Source organism: Ranitomeya imitator, chromosome 6, assembly GCF_032444005.1.
Source record: "Ranitomeya imitator isolate aRanImi1 chromosome 6, aRanImi1.pri, whole genome shotgun sequence".
Classification (NCBI taxonomy): domain Eukaryota; kingdom Metazoa; phylum Chordata; class Amphibia; order Anura; family Dendrobatidae; genus Ranitomeya; species Ranitomeya imitator.
Window position 1 is genome coordinate 9,502,681 of NC_091287.1, and position 17,001 is coordinate 9,519,681.

Sequence of the window (17,001 nt, forward strand, 5' to 3'; positions counted from 1 at the left end):
CTCCACTATATACTCCAACTCCCCCTCCACCAAAACCGGGGCAGGAGGATCAACAGATGGAACCATAGGTGCCACGTATCTCCACAACAATGACCTATGGAATACGTTATGGATGGAAAAAGAATCTGGAAGGGTCAAACGAAAAGACACAGGATTAAGAACCTCAGAAATCCTATACGGACCAATGAAACGAGGCTTAAACTTAGGAGAGGAAACCTTCATAGGAATATAACGAGATAACAACCAAACCAAATCCCCAACACGAAGTCGGGGACCCACACAGCGTCTGTGATTAGCGAAACGTTGAGCCTTCTCCTGGGACAAGGTCAAATTGTCCACTACATGAGTCCAAATCTGCTGCAACCTGTCCACCACAGTATCCACACCAGGACAGTCCAAAGACTCAACCTGCCCCGAAGAGAAACGAGGATGGAACCCAGAATTGCAGAAAAACGGCGAAACCAAGGTAGCCGAGCTGGCCCGATTATTAAGGGCGAACTCAGCCAACGGCAAAAAGGAAACCCAATCATCCTGATCAGCAGAAACAAAGCATCTCAGATATGTCTCCAAGGTCTGATTGGTTCGTTCAGTCTGGCCATTTGTCTGAGGATGGAAAGCCGAGGAAAAAGACAAATCAATGCCCATCCTAGCACAAAAGGCTCGCCAAAACCTCGAAACAAACTGGGAACCTCTGTCAGAAACGATGTTCTCTGGAATGCCATGTAAACGAACCACATGCTGGAAGAACAATGGCACCAAATCAGAGGAGGAAGGTAATTTAGACAAGGGTACCAAATGGATCATCTTAGAGAAGCGATCACAAACCACCCAAATGACCGACATTTTTTGAGAGAAGGGGAGATCCGAAATAAAATCCATAGAGATATGTGTCCAAGGTCTCTTCGGGACCGGCAAGGGCAAAAGCAACCCACTGGCACGAGAACAGCAGGGCTTAGCCCGAGCACAAATCCCACAGGACTGCACAAAAGAACGCACATCCCGCGTCAGAGACGGCCACCAAAAGGATCTAGCCACTAAATCTCTGGTACCAAAGATTCCAGGATGACCAGCCAACACCGAACAATGAACCTCAGAGATAACTCTACTAGTCCATCTATCAGGGACAAACAGTTTCTCCGCTGGGCAACGATCAGGTTTATTAGCCTGAAATTTTTGCAGCACCCGCCGCAAATCAGGGGAAATGGCAGACACAATTACTCCCTCTTTGAGAATACCCGCCGGCTCAGACAAACCCGGAGAGTCGGGCACAAAACTCCTAGACAGGGCATCCGCCTTCACATTTTTAGAGCCCGGAAGGTACGAAACCACAAAGTCAAAACGGGAGAAAAACAGCGACCAACGAGCCTGTCTAGGATTCAACCGTTTGGCAGACTCGAGATAAGTCAAGTTCTTGTGATCAGTCAAGACCACCACGCGATGCTTAGCTCCTTCAAGCCAATGACGCCACTCCTCGAATGCCCACTTCATGGCCAGCAACTCTCGATTGCCAACATCATAATTTCGCTCAGCAGGCGAAAACTTCCTGGAAAAGAAGGCGCATGGCTTCATCACCGAGCAATCAGAACCTTTTTGCGACAAAACAGCCCCCGCTCCAATTTCAGAAGCATCAACCTCGACCTGGAACGGAAGCGAAACATCTGGTTGACACAACACAGGGGCAGAAGAAAAACGACGCTTTAACTCCTGAAAAGCTTCCACAGCAGCAGAAGACCAATTGACCACATCAGCACCCTTCTTGGTCAAATCGGTCAATGGTTTAGCAATACTAGAAAAATTACAGATGAAGCGACAATAAAAATTAGCAAAGCCCAGGAACTTTTGCAGACTCTTCAGAGATGTCGGCTGAGTCCAATCATAAATGGCCTGACCTTAACAGGGTCCATCTCGATAGTAGAAGGAGAAAAAATGAACCCCAAAAATGAAACCTTCTGAACACCAAAGAGGCACTTTGATCCCTTCACAAACAAAGAATTAGCACGCAGGACCTGGAACACCATTCTGACCTGCTTCACGTGAGACTCCCAATCATCCGAGAAGACCAAAATATCATCCAAGTATACAATCAGGAATTTATCCAGGTACTCTCGGAAGATGTCATGCATAAAGGACTGAAATACTGATGGAGCATTGGCAAGTCCGAATGGCATAACTAGGTACTCAAAATGGCCCTCGGGCGTATTAAATGCAGTTTTCCATTCATCGCCCCGTTTAATACGCACAAGATTATATGCACCACGAAGATCTATCTTGGTGAACCAACTAGCCCCCTTAATCCAAGCAAACAAATCAGATAGCAACGGCAAGGGGTACTGAAATTTGACCGTGATTTTATTTAGAAGGCGGTAATCAATACAAGGTCTCAGCGAACCATCCTTCTTGGCCACAAAAAAGAACCCTGCTCCCAATGGCGATGACGACGGACGAATATGACCCTTCTCCAAGGATTCTTTTACGTAACTCCGCATAGCGGCGTGCTCAGGTACAGATAAATTAAACAGTCGACCCTTAGGAAACTTACTACCAGGAATTAAATCGATAGCACAATCACAATCCCTATGCGGAGGTAGGGCATTGGACTTGGGCTCATCGAATACATCCCGGTAATCAGACAAGAACTCTGGAACCTCAGAAGGGGTGGATGATGAGATAGACAGAAATGGAACATCACCATGTACCCCCTGACAACCCCAGCTGGACACAGACATTGATTTCCAATCTAATACTGGGTTATGGACTTGTAGCCATGGCAACCCCAACACGACCACATCATGCAGATTATGCAACACCAGAAAGCGAATATCCTCCTGGTGCGCAGGAGCCATGCACATGGTCAGCTGGGTCCAATACTGAGGCTTATTCTTGGCCAAAGGCGTAGCATCAATTCCTCTCAATGGAATAGGATACTGCAAGGGCTCCAAGACAAACCCACAGCGCATAGCATACTCCAAGTCCATCAAATTCAGGGCAGCACCTGAATCCACAAATGCCATGACAGAATAGGAAGACAAAGAGCAGATCAAAGTAACGGACAAAAGAAATTGCGACTGTACCGTACCAATGGTGGCAGACCTAGCGAACCGCTTAGTGCGCTTAGGACAATCAGAGATAGCATGAGTGGAATCACCACAGTAAAAACACAGCCCATTCTGACGTCTGTGTTCCTGCCTTTCAGCTCTGGTCAAAGTCCTATCGCACTGCATAGGCTCAGGTTTATGCTCAGATAATACCGCCAAATGGTGCACAGATTTACGCTCACGCAAGCGTCGACCGATCTGAATGGCCAAAGACATAGACTCATTCAGACCAGCAGGCATAGGAAATCCCACCATGACATCCTTAAGGGCTTCAGAGAGACCCTTTCTGAAAATAGCTGCCAGCGCACCTTCATTCCATTGAGTGAGCACGGACCACTTTCTGAACTTCTGACAATAAATCTCAATCTCATCCTGACCCTGACACAGAGCCAGCAAATTTTTCTCTGCCTGATCCACTGAATTAGGTTCATCGTACAGTAATCCGAGCGCCAGAAAAAACGCATCAATATTACATAATGCAGGATCTCCTGGCGCAAGAGAAAATGCCCAGTCTTGAGGGTCGCCACGTAATAAGGAAATAATGATCTTTACTTGTTGAACTGGGTCACCAGAGGAGCGAGGTTTCAAAGCCATAAACAGTTTGCAATTATTTTTGAAACTCAGAAATTTAGCTCTATCTCCAGAAAACAAATCAGGAATAGGAATTCTTGGCTCTAACATAGAATTCTGAGCCACAAAGTCTTGAATATTTTGTACTCTTGCAGTGAGATGATCCACACATGAAGACAGACCTTTAATGTCCATCACCACACCTGTGTCCTGAACCACCCAAATGTCTAGGGGAAAAGAGAGACAAAACACAGTGCAAAGAAAAAAAAATGGTCTCAGAACTTCTTTTTTCCCTCTATTGAGAAGCATTAGTACTTTGGGCCTCCAGTACTGTTATGATTAGGTAATTCAGAACCGTAATGGACCTTAAAGTTCAGAGCACACAAAGTGACCTGACAAAAAACAAAAAACATATGACGAGCTCTGAGACGTGGAAACTCTGCTGACCGCAATCCCTAATCCTATCCAACCACACTAGAGGCAGCCGTGGATTGCGCCTAACGCTCCCTATGCAACTCGGCACAGCCTGAGAAACTAGCTAGCCCTAAGAGGAAAATAAGCCTACCTTGCCTCAGAGAAATTCCCCAAAGGAAAAGGCAGCCCCCCACATATAATGACTGTGAGTAGAGATGAAAGTACAAACGCAGAGATGAAATAGATTTAGCAAAGTGAGGCCCGACTTACTAACAGACCGAAGATAGGAAAGATTGCTTTGCGGTCAACACAAAACCCTACAAACAACCACGCAGAGGGGGCAAAAAGACCCTCCGCACCGACTAACGGTACGGAGGTGCTCCTTCTGCGTCCCAGAGCTTCCAGCAAGCAAGAAAAACCAATATAGCAAGCTGGACAGAAAAAATGGCAAACAAAAACAACACAAGCAAACTTAGCTCATGCAGGAAGACAGGCCACAGGAACGATCCAGGAGGAAGCAGACCAACACTAGAACATTGACTGGAGGCCAGGATCAAAGCACTAGGTGGAGTTAAATAGAGCAGCACCTAACGACTTAACCTCATCACCTGAGGAAGGAAAGTCAGAAGCCGCAGTACCACTCACATCCACCAACGGAAGCCCAAAGACAGAATCAGCCGAAGTACCACTTGTGACCACAGGAGGGAGCTTGACCACAGAATTCACAACAGGGCATGTACAAGGAAACTACGCGGGAATGGGGGGCATGTAAGAGGAAACAGTATGGGGGGTTGGGTGCAGAAACATGGTGATTGGGGATGAGTGCAGACAGCATGGGGAGCGAACGGGGAATGTATGCGGACACAGTATGAGTAGCAATGTGAAAAATATATGTGGACAGAGTATGTTGAGTGAGGGTGATGGGATGTGTGCAGACACAGTATGGGGAGTCAGAGGTATGTGTGAGCAGGCAGTATAGAAAATGAGGGGGCAAATATATGAGGAGACAGTATTGTGAACGGGGGATGTGAGAGGAGACAGTATGAGGAGAGAGCGGAATAGTGTGAGGAGATGGTATAGGAGGAGAAAAGTGAGTGGGTACAGAATAGAAACTGAGTAGTGAGGGCATAGCATGGGAGGACAGTGTAAGGGCACAGCCAGAAGGGGACAGTATACTAAGGAGGGTGTATGTGATGAGAGAGTACAGTATAAATACTGGGCCCTATAGGGGGACACAGTATGAGAGGACAGTGTGAAGAGGGGGCCGGTATGGAAAGGAGAGGTCAGTGTAAAGAGCATGTACCCATAAGAGGGACAATGTGGGGGTCATATTTTGAGCAGACAATATAGTGAGGAGTAATTTTTTATTCAGGAGCATTATAATCACTTTTCTATCTTTAAGGGTGTTGTGTGGGGATGTGCTGCAGAAGACCGGAGAAGATGGAAGTCTGCAGAGACAGCTGTGAATGAGAAAACTCATCATGGGGTCTGGACAAGGTGAAGAAAAAGAGAACGACTCCAGAGATGATGTCATCTATAAGGTACCTGGATGTAAATGTTATTTGTGATACTGACTAATTCTCATGCTTTTTTTGTTAGGAGCATTAAAGGGGATGCCCAGGTTTGTGATGAGTCTGCAGTCATTCTATGTGACTGCAGACTTCTGAATTCTCACAGTGCGCACTGCAGGCTGTCAGGATTCTCTCGTGCTGGCGATTTATATATATATATATATATATATATATATATATATATATATACAGTGGGGCAAAAAAGTATTTAGTCAGTCAGCAATAGTGCCAGTTCCACCACTTAAAAAGATGAGAGGCGTCTGTAATTTACATCATAGGTAGACCTCAACTATGGGAGACAAACTGAGAAAAAAAAATCCAGAAAATCACATTGTCTGTTTTTTTAACATTTTATTTGCATATTATGGTGGAAAATAAGTATTTGGTCAGAAACAAAATTTCATCTCAATACTTTGTAATATATCCTTTGTTGGCAATGACAGAGGTCAAACGTTTTCTGTAAGTCTCCACAATTTTGTCACACACTGTTGTTGGTATGTTGGCCCATTCCTCCATGCAGATGTCTCTAGAGCAGTGATGTTTTTGGCTTTTCGCTTGGCAGCACGGACTTTCAACTCCCTCCAAAGGTTTTCTATAGGGTTGAGATCTGGAGACTGGCTAGGCCACTCCAGGACCTTGAAATGCTTCTTACGAAGCCACTCCTTCGTTGCCCTGGCGGTGTGCTTTGGATCATTGTCATGTTGAAAGACCCAGCCACGTTTCATCTTCAATGCCCTTGCTGATGGAAGGAGGTTTGCACTCAAAATCTCACGATACATGGCTCCATTCATTCTTTCATGTACCCGGATCAGTCGTCCTGGCCCCTTTGCAGAGAAACAGCCCCAAAGCATGATGTTTCCACCACCATGCTTTACAGTAGGTATGGTGTTTGATGGATGCAACTCAGTATTCTTTTTCCTCCAAACACAACAAGTTGTGTTTCTACCAAACAGTTCCAGTTTGGTTTCATCAGACCATAGGAAATTCTTCCAAAACTCCTCTGGATCATCCAAATGCTCTCTAGCAAACTTCAGACGGGCCCGGACATGTACTGGCTTAAGCAGTGGGACACATCTGGCACAGCAGGATCTGAGTCCATGGTGGCGTAGTGTGTTACTTATGGTAGGCCTTGTTACATTGGTCCCAGCTCTCTGCAGTTCATTCACTAGGTCCCCCCGCGTGGTTCTGGGATTTTTGCTCACCGTTCTTGTGATCATTCTGACCCCACGAGGTGGGATTTTGCGTGGAGCCCCAGATCGAGGGAGATTATCAGTGGTCTTGTATGTCTTCTATTTTCTAATTATTGCTCCCACTGTTGATTTCTTCACTCCAAGCTGGTTGGCTATTGCAGATTCAGTCTTCCCAGCCTGGTGCAGGGCTACAATTTTGTTTCTGGTGTCCTTTGACAGCTCTTTGGTCTTCCCCATAGTGGAGTTTGGAGTCAGACTGTTTGAGGGTGTGCACAGGTGTCTTTTTATACTGATAACAAGTTTAAACAGGTGCCATTACTACAGGTAATGAGTGGAGGAAAGAGGAGACTCTTAAAGAAGAAGTTACAGGTCTGTGAGAGCCAGAAATCTTGATTGTTTGTTTCTGACCAAATACTTATTTTCCACCATAATATGCAAATAAAATGATAAAATATCAGACAATGTGATTTTCTGGATTTTTTTTTCTCAGTTTGTCTCCCATAGTTGAGGTCTACCTATGATGTAAATTACAGATGCCTCTCATCTTTTTAAGTGGTGGAACTTGCACTATTGCTGACTGACTAAATACTTTTTTGCCCCACTGTATATACAGTCACGTGCTGACTAGACATGTGTGGCTTCACTCAATGAAAATGAACTGAGCGAGGCCGGGCACGTCTAGTCCGAATGTGGTCAGAAGTAAACAAATCACATGCTTGTGCTGACATGACCGTCCATCGGCAAGGAAAAATCTTAAGGGTATGTGCACACGTTGCGGATTTTGCTGCGCATCCGCAGCAGTTTCCCATGAGTTTACAGTTCAATGTAAACCTATGGGAAACCGAAAACGCTGTGCACATGCTGCAGAAAAAAACGCGCGGGAATGCAGCGGTTTACAATCCGCAGCATGTCACTTCTTTGTGCGGAATCGCGGCGATTCTGCACACATAGGAATGCATTGATCCGCTTACTTCCCGCATGGGGCTGTGCCCACCATGCGGGAAGTAAGCGGATAATGTGCGGGTTATACCCGGGGTGGAGGAGAGGAGACTCTCCTCCAGGCCCCGGGAACCATATTTGTGTAAAAAAAAAGAATTAAAATAAAAAATAATGATATACTAATCTCTCAGCGCTGCATGCAGCCGTCCGGTCGCAGGGTTGCTATGCGAGCAGGACCTGCGATGACGTCGCGGTCACATGACCGTGACGTCACTAAGGTCCTTCTCGCATAGCATCTTTCGAACCGGACCGCCGCATGCAGCGCCGAGGAGATCGGGACGTCGGAGGGTGAGTATAACAATTTGTTTATTGTTTTTAACATTAGTATTAATGCTGCATATGCAGCATTAATAGTAAAACGAGTGCAGGAGTAAACCCGCAGCGGAAACCGCAAGACAAACCGCGATAAATCTGCAGGGATAACCGCAGCGGTTTTGCCCTGCAGATTTATCAAATCCGCTGCGGGAGAACCCGCAGAGGACCTTTCCTACGTGTGCACATAGCCTAAAAGTGTGCAGTGCATGCGTTGTGAGAATTCAGAAGCTGCGATGTCAGGATTCAGCTCTGCAGGTTCCAGTAGTCGTCACATGGACACTTCACTCATATGCGATTTTCACACTTATAGTCCTGTCACAACGAGCTTCTCTTCCTTCTTCTCTGTTTTTCACTGAACATTGAGGCCATGTGCACACGTTCAGGTTTTTTCGCGCTAAAAACTCATTAAAAACGCATACATTATGCATTCTATGATTTAGAATGCATTCTGCATGTTTTGTGTACATGGATGCGTTTTTTTCCGCGAAAAAAATGCATCGCGGTAAAAAAATGAGCATGTTCATTACTTTTGCGGATTTTCTGCATTTTTCCCACAATTCTATGCATTTGGGAAAAAACGCACAAAAAATGCACAAAAAAACGCATCAAAAACGCGTCAAAAAAACGCATGCGGATTTCTGGCAGAAATGTCCGGTTTTTGTCAGGAAAATTTCTGCAAGAAATCCTGACGTGTGCACATACCCTGAGAGCATTAAGGAGAGGAGCTCGTCGGTATATGACTGACTGCAAATCGCATATGTCCTTGGAGAAGGGGGGGGCAAACTGAATTCTTGCCCCGGGTGCCAAAAACCTAGATACACCTCTGGTCTTAAGGTACCATCACATTTAGCGATGCTGCAGCGATCTAGACAACGATGTCGATCGCTGCAGCGTCGTTGTGTGGTCGCTGGAGAGCTGTCACACAGACAGCTCTCCAGCGACCAACTATGCGAAGTCCCCTGGTAACCAGGGTAAAGATCGGGTTACTAAGCACAGGGCCGCGCTTAGTAACCCAATGTTTACCCTGGTTACCAGTGTAAATGTAAAAAAAAAACCAAACACTACATACTTACATTCCGGTGTCTGTCCCCCGGCGCTCTGCTTCCCTGCACTGACTGTGAGCGCCGGCTGGCCGTAAAGCAGAGCGGTGACGTCACCGCTGTAATCTGCTTTACGGCTGGCCGGCGCTCACAGTGCAGGGAAGCAGAACGCCGAGGGACGCGACAGACACCGGAATGTAAGTATGTAGTGTTTGTTTTTTTACATTTACACTGGTAACGAGGGTAATCATTGGGTTACTAAGCGCGGCCCTTTGCTTAGTAACCCGATGTTTACCCTGGTTACCAGTGAAGACATCGCTGAATCGGCGTCACACACACCGATTCAGCGATGTCTGCGGGAGTCCAGCGACGAATTAAAGTTTTGGACTTTCTGCTCCGACCAACGATGTCACAGCAGGATCCTGATCGCTGCTGCGTATCAAACACAACGATATCGCTATCCAGGACGCTGCAACGTCACGGATCGCTAGCGGTATCGTAGTTATATTGTCCAGTGTGAAGGTACCTTTATGGTTTTGCAGCCCGTTCCAGCTTTGTGCAGGTCTATGATCTTGTCCCTGACATCCTTATAATGCCCTTCGGCCTTGACCATGTTGTAGAGGTTTGAGTCTGATTAATTGAGTCTGTGGACAGGAGTCTTTTATAAAGGTGACTATGTAAGACAGCTGTCCTTAATGCAGGTAACGAGTTGATTAGGAGCGTCTAACTGGTCTGTAGGAGCCAGAACTCTTAATGGTTGTAGGGGATCAAATACTTATTTCTCACTGCAAAATGCAAAAACATTTATATACAGTTGTGCTCAAAAGTTTACATACCCCGGCAGAATTTTTTCATTTTTTAGCTTTTTTTTTTCAGAGAATATCAATGATAACACCAAAATGTTTTCTCCACTCGTGGTTATTGGTTGGGTGAAGCCATTTATTGTCAAACTACTGTGTTTTCTCTTTTTAAATCATAATGACAACCCAAAACATCCAAATGACCCTGATCAAAAGTTCACATACCCTGATGATTTTGGCCTGATAACATGCACAGAAGGTAAAACAAATGGGTTTGAATGGCTACTAAAGGTAACATCCTCACCTGTGACCTGTTTGCTTGTAATCAGTCACCTGGTGTAATGACAAGTGGGATAATATTTGTGGGGTTGATGTCACCTTTGTATTGTCAGGTGAGATCAAGCCCACGGGTTAGTAATGTAGAGGCATTTATAAGACACCTATCCATTACTGATCTTATAGTTATATGGTAAATAAATACATAGCCAGTATAAAGCCCTTTATTTGAAATAAAAAGAACAGTTTTACTTTTTTTAAAGTAACAACATTTACATTCCCTTAAAAAAAAACTAAAACAATGAACAACAGTATGTGAGGCAGTGTCACATGTAGGGGTCGCTGTGTGTGATTCCCTGGATGCGCACGGAGGCGTATGGAGGCCATGGGGGTGAATTGCAGTCACAGGCATAGCAGTGATTACAATGGTGAGGCAGTGACCGATGTCACAGATAGAGGTCGCTGTTTATTCTCCCCAGGATGCGCACAAAGGCGTATGGAGGCCATGAGAGTGCATTGCATTCACAGGTGTAGCTGTGATTGCAGTGCAGACTAAAAATAAGTGTTAGTCTTGGTCATGCTAGTTTCCAGGGCAGAGTTGGGAAAACCTGCTCTGGGTTTTGTATTTTGAAACAGACTGTAGGATGGTAGTCGTGCGGTCCGTTTCATTCCAGGCCCGGATTTTCCATGTGGCTGAAGGCCACAGATCCCAGTTCAAATCCCTGCAGTAAAGGGTTTAGGTGTGTCAGGTCCAGTGTCAGGCTGAGTGTCAGTCTGGTGTGTGCTAGAGGGCAGAGAAGTTGGCTCTGGAGTGCCATCTATGTGAACCAAAACAGACCAGTGAAGCCAAGCAGCCAAGGCAGCTCAGGGGCCTGGCACCCACAGCGTACACAGCGGTGCAGTCGCCCACGGCAACTGGTATCGGAGGTGAACTGTCCTATGCATGAAGGAGGACTAGCGAGTTTATTGGCTGCAAACTTGAGGGCATGGTTCCTGGCTGCAATCCAGAGGATACTGGGTACTTTGTAGTGCTTTGAATTGGACATTAATGCTGTGAAGTAACCGCATTAAAGAGACTCTGGGTATCTGCACACGTTCAGGTTTTTTCACGGTTTTTTCGCTATAAAAACGCTATAAAAACTCATTAAAACGCATACATTATGCATCCTATCATTTAGAATGCATTCTGCATGTTTTGTGCACATGATGCGTTTTTTTCCGCTAAAAAAACGCATCGCGGTAAAAAAAAAAGCAGCGTGTTCATTAATTTTGCGGATTTTCTGCGTTTTCCCACTATTCTATGCATTTGGGAAAAAACGCACAAAAAACGCAGAAAAAAACGCATGCGGATTTCTGGCAGAAATGTCCGGTTTTTGTCAGGAAAATTTCTGCAAAAAATCCTGACGTGTGCACATAGCCTTTGTGTTGGAACTTTTTAGGTCACTGCTTCATCATTGCACAGCGTGCTACCGCGGCACTACAAATAAGGCTACTTTAACACTAGTGTCGGGCACTGTCCGTCGCAATGCGTCGTTGTGGAGAAAAAAAACGCATCCTGCAAAGTTGCCCGCAGGATGCGTTTTTTCTCCATAGACTTTTATTAGTGACGCAGTGCCACACGTCGCAACCGTCGTGCGACGGTTGCGTCGTGTTATGGCGGGCCGTCGGTACAAAAAAAGTTACATGTAACGTTTTTTTGCACATCCTGGCTGCCATTTTCGACCGCGCATGTGCGGCTGAAACTCCGCCCCCTCCTCCCCGGACCTTACAATGGGGAAGCGGAAGCGTCGTAAGACTGCTTCCGCTGCCCACGTCGGGCATTTATTTCACAGCATGTGTCGGTACATCGGCCCGACGTACTGCGACGGGCCCGTACCGACGCTAGTGTGAAAGTAGCATAATGCTCACCTAATGCCGATTCCATTGAATCCCTGGTGTCCTGCAAAAAAAACAAAAATGAAAAACAACCATATTCCTCACCTGTGACAAAAAAACAAAAGCAAGAAAAAAATTCCTGGTCCTTGAAGTGTTAAATAGGCCTTGGACTATTCTCACATCAGATCTAGATCTGAAGGATCCTCTGACCACAGGATCCTCTTCTGGTTATCGCATAGCAATATCCACGTCTGACCTCCCGGCGTGGAGTCACATTACATGGAAGGAAACACGGACGCAGTCACCAGATCCTCGTTTCTTTGATCCTGAGTAAAAACTTTCTAGATGCCTTTGGCACGGGGGTCCTCAGCTATGAATAAATTGACAACTGGGTGTTTAAATTAGATTTATTAAAGGGGCATGTCCATGCACGGACCCTGTGAACTGATTGGACTGTGCAGAGACACCCCCTCCTGGTAACACCCAGCTGTCAATATATTCATACATTATCAGTAGGAATAACAGAGGAACGGTACAACGCCGAGATATAAAGCGAGATGCTCCAGAATCATATAATGGAGACTATGAGGATCTACTAGAGCCGTCGTGTCCGGAGAGCTGATGGCGCCTCTTTACTGATCGCCTCTGGTCATCTAGAACTTTCCATGTGACTTTTCCTTTGGTCTTTTTCTTGTTACTTTTCCTTCTGTTTGTGATTTTTCCATTATTTCTTTCACAGATCTGAAATCCAGGTGTAAAATTTGAAAATAATAACACTACAGTCATAATGGAGAAAGAAAAGCGTGATGAGCGGTGCACAGAGGACGATCCTACAGGTAACCACCCCGGTGGAGAACCACCATTAAAAAAAGCAGAGAAGAGTCACATTCTCCGAACCAGACAGTTCTGGGACAGAGGTTTTATGCTTTGTGTTTTCTCAACTATTGATTCCCCCGTTCAGATAAATACAGGTGATATCTGGAGATAATGTGATAGCGCTATATGTGATAACACCGCTGTGCATCTGTAATATGGGTGTAAGATACAGCGGGAACATGGAGGTGAAATAGGAGCAGGGTCCGGGCTTTACCTTAGAGAGGCGTAGCTAATAGAGTTCCTGGTTTTCACTGGAGCTCCTGATGGTGGAGTCATGCTTGAGCTGCTGATAGCGGCTGGGTATCACTCCAGGGCAGTCCCTGGTACTGCAGCTGCTCACCCCAAGGGTCACACACACTGACACGGTCTCTGGCTCTGCTCAGACTACACCGGTTCTGGACACTCGGGAAGAACGACACTGAAAAGGAGTCACTGACAGGACTGAATTTGGAGACTGGTATAGCTGTCCAGACTCATGGATCTCAGGAATAGGTTTAGGCCCTGGACACACACGGACTAGGGAGTAGCTTCTGGCACTGGTCACACATGGACTAATGAAGCAGGTTCAGGCACTGACCACACACAGACCAGGGGAGCAGGTTCAGGAACTGGTCACACATGGACCAGGGGAACAGGTTCAGGCGCTGGCAACACACAGACCAGGGAAGCAGGTTCCTGCAATGGCTGAACTAGGACCAGAGGGTCGGGTTCAGTCACTGCCACACACGGACTAGTGGAGCATGTTAAGGAAGTAACCGCAGAAGGACCAAGGGAGCAGGTTGAGGCACTGGACGCACAAGGACCAGGGTTTCAGGTTCAGGCACTGGCCTCGGTGGGTTGATGGGAAGCCACTTCAGGCTCTTGCTGCACAAGGACCAGGGGTTTGAGTTCAGGCACTGACCATACACCTACCAGGAGAGCAGGTTGAGGAACTGGTCGCACGAGGACCAAGGGAGCAGGTTCAGGCACTGGCTGCACAAGAACCAGGGTTTTCAGGTTCAGGCACTGGCCAAACATGAACTAGGGAAAACATGTTTAGGAACTAGCAACACATGGACCAGGGAAGCAGGTTCGGCCACTGGGCCACACAAGGACCAGGGGTTTCGGTTCAGGACTTAGCCACACAAGGACCAGGGGACATAACACGTGTCCACGTCTCGGTCGTTAAGTGGACAATCCCAGTAAGAGCATGGGTGATATTCCTGGACATGTGCTGGTAGAAGGAGGAGATGCCACACCAGGAGAAATAGTGGCAGCTGGGGACCAAGTATCAAGGGAAAGCTGCTGCCATGAGTCTGCGGAAATCCTTTTTATCTACAAGCTTAAAAGGTAACATTTCCATGTCAAGCAGCCTGCAAATGTGCACTTTTTAGCATTTGGGCCCATAGGTGGGTGGCTGAGAATTTTTCTTTTTAGTTTCAAGGCCTGGGGTAGGGACAGCTGAATGCTGTGTTTGGACATTGATTTTGTAACACCTGATAATGGTGCCTCAGAATGTGCAATAACAGGCGTAGGGTGGGAGGCATCTGCAACAGTGTCATGGACAAGGGATTGTCCATCACCTAGCACAGGGCAAGAGGCAGTGGTGTCACCCATTGGCACCAGTTGTAAACCCAATCGTTCGTCCCACCGAGTCAGGTGCTTAGATGACATGTGCCTAATCATGCTGGTGGTGCTTAGGCTCTTAGTGGTCAGGCCCTTGCTGATCTTGGCATTACACAGGTTGTAAATTACCATTTTGTGTCTTAGAACTCTCTTTAATAAAGTGCCAGACTGGAGATCATCTAATTCTTTGCAGGAGAAGTTCACAAGTGTCGGCGGAATAATTTCCCGCCTTCTCCCCCTGGTCACCCTACTACCTATTCCTGCCTGTTTCGTTACTGCCAATCTGTCCCCTTCAGTTCTGCTGGCCTTGCCCTGCATGCCAGCTTCCCAGGTAGGGTCAGTGCCTTTGTCATCCACCACCTCGTCTTCCACCGCCGAACACTGCCCTGGTCCTCCTGAATTGGTAACTTAGCAAGAACCTGACTTATCGACAACTGTCTTATAATCATCTACCTCCTTAGACAAAATTTGCCATTCCCCACCATCATGGTCTTGTAGCCTTGGCTGCTGTAAGTTTTTTTTGCATCGCTAAACAGCATGTCCTCCTGTCCCTCTTGGATCATGCAGGGTGAGAAGAAATAATCAAGAATTGATGATGTAAAGAGCTCCTCGGAGTGTCCTAGTGTGAGATTACAGGTCCCCAGGGACTCGACATGGTGAGAGGAAGGAGGATCAGGATGAGGATTAAGTGATCCAGACTCTTGGGTGGTGAGACTGGACTATGAGGAAGACTGGGTGGTGCTGGCAAACATGTTGGAAGCATTATCTGCTACCCATCCGACCACCTGCTCACCTTGGTGTGGCTACAGAAGTGATGTCCCATGTCTCCCCGCAAAATGGGACAGGATGCTATGTGTTGTGGGTGGGCGAGTTGCTTGTGCTTCAGCAACAGGTGCAGTCGCACCTTATCCACGTCCTCGCCGCCTGCATACACCATCATCAGCACTTCCTGTCCCTTACCACATGCCTAATTACTAGGTTTCTGGAAATCAAGTTTCCTTGATTAATTGAAGCTACGTTTTCAAGCCACCATAACTTCACACAAAGTATATTTAAATAGCATGGATGACGGTAGTCATTTGTTTAGAATAAAAATTGTGAACTGTAGCAGGACAAGCGGTTTTTAAAAATGTTAAACCAACACAATTTTACACAAAAGCTCATTAAGCTATATAGAAGGCAATACAGTCATTATACAGGTGACAGTTCACACCTCTGTACATATCACACTCCGCTGACAATCTGGACATCTGTTGGGCAGGGGGCATTTAATCACCTGACCCATCTGTTCTCCAGGGGAGTCTGGAAATCACTTTCTTGTCTCCAATTGTCTGAAATGTTGTCTATTTTGGACATAAGATCTTTCTCACCTGATGTCATTGAAGTTGTAGGGCCAGTAGTGGGACAGTATTGTTCAGTGTGGAATAAATGGTGTTAGGTCGCTTATGTGTAATGACTGTATTGGGCTCACCTGTTGAGGTGGAATCCTTGCGCTATACAGAGGATATAAAAAGTCTTCACACCCCTATTAAAATGGCAGGAAAAAAATCCGACTAAGAAAGTGACTGGGCCAATCCAGAACTTCCGTCTTCTTCTGGTGAAGCCTTTCTTATGGTGATTTGGAGGTCGCTTAGGGTCCTTGTTGTGCTGAAAGGTGGAATTCCTCTACGTCTTCTGCTTTTTAGCCCAGGCCTGAAGGTTTGGATGTAAACTTAACTGATATTTGGTATTGTTCCTAATTCCCTCCTATACACGTACAAAAAATAAAAGACTTGAAGCTCTCACATATGTGGCGACACATAGCACTGACTACCAGGCTATTACATCTAACTGTAATAAAAATTTACCAATATTGTATCAAGATGAAACATTGGTTAACATACCGTCTTCAGGAGCCAGACATTCCGCTCATTAGGAGATACGTTATCTCCAGGTTTATTCAGTTGTCCCTCTCCTGCTCACAAATCCTGGTTACCTTTCATAGGTAACTTTAGATGTGGCTCATCCAAATGTGCAATATTCAAGATTATGGTTAAAGCCCAGTCTTTTTCATCTTGCAACAAGAGGATGCAATATAGTGTTAATTCCTTCATCAACTGTAAAGGTACCGTCACACTAAGCGACGCTGCAGCGATACCGACAACGATCCGGATCGCTGCAGCGTCGCTGGAGATCTGTCACACAACTATGCTGGTAACCAGGGTAAACTGTTGTGAATTCTGTGGCCAAGCTCCCTCCTGTGGTCGTGAGTGGTACTGCGGCTGGTTCTGTCTATAAGCTTCCTTTGGTGGATGAGAGTGGTACTGCGGCTTCTGAGTTTCCTTCCTCAGGTGATGAGGTTAAGTGGTTAGGTGCTGCTCTATCTAACTCCACCT

The 17,001-nt window shown here is 46.2% G+C and overlaps 1 protein-coding gene across 3 annotated transcripts in view; it reads left to right on the forward strand.

Annotated features, from left to right (window-relative positions):
• Positions 1 to 12,871: 12,871 nt before the first annotated feature.
• The window catches only part of LOC138641608 (zinc finger protein 585A-like), a 137,246-nt gene continuing 133,116 nt past the window's right edge, over positions 12,872 to 17,001 (forward strand). Inside the window, exon 1 of one of the 3 annotated variants that reach the window (XM_069729124.1) lies at positions 12,872 to 12,981. In XM_069729124.1, coding sequence (XP_069585225.1) covers positions 12,933 to 12,981 — 49 coding nt within the window. In that variant the 5' untranslated portion in view covers positions 12,872 to 12,932. Of the gene's footprint in view, positions 12,994 to 17,001 lie in introns of all 3 variants that reach the window. The other 2 variants (XM_069729123.1, XM_069729122.1) reach the window with 2 other exon arrangements.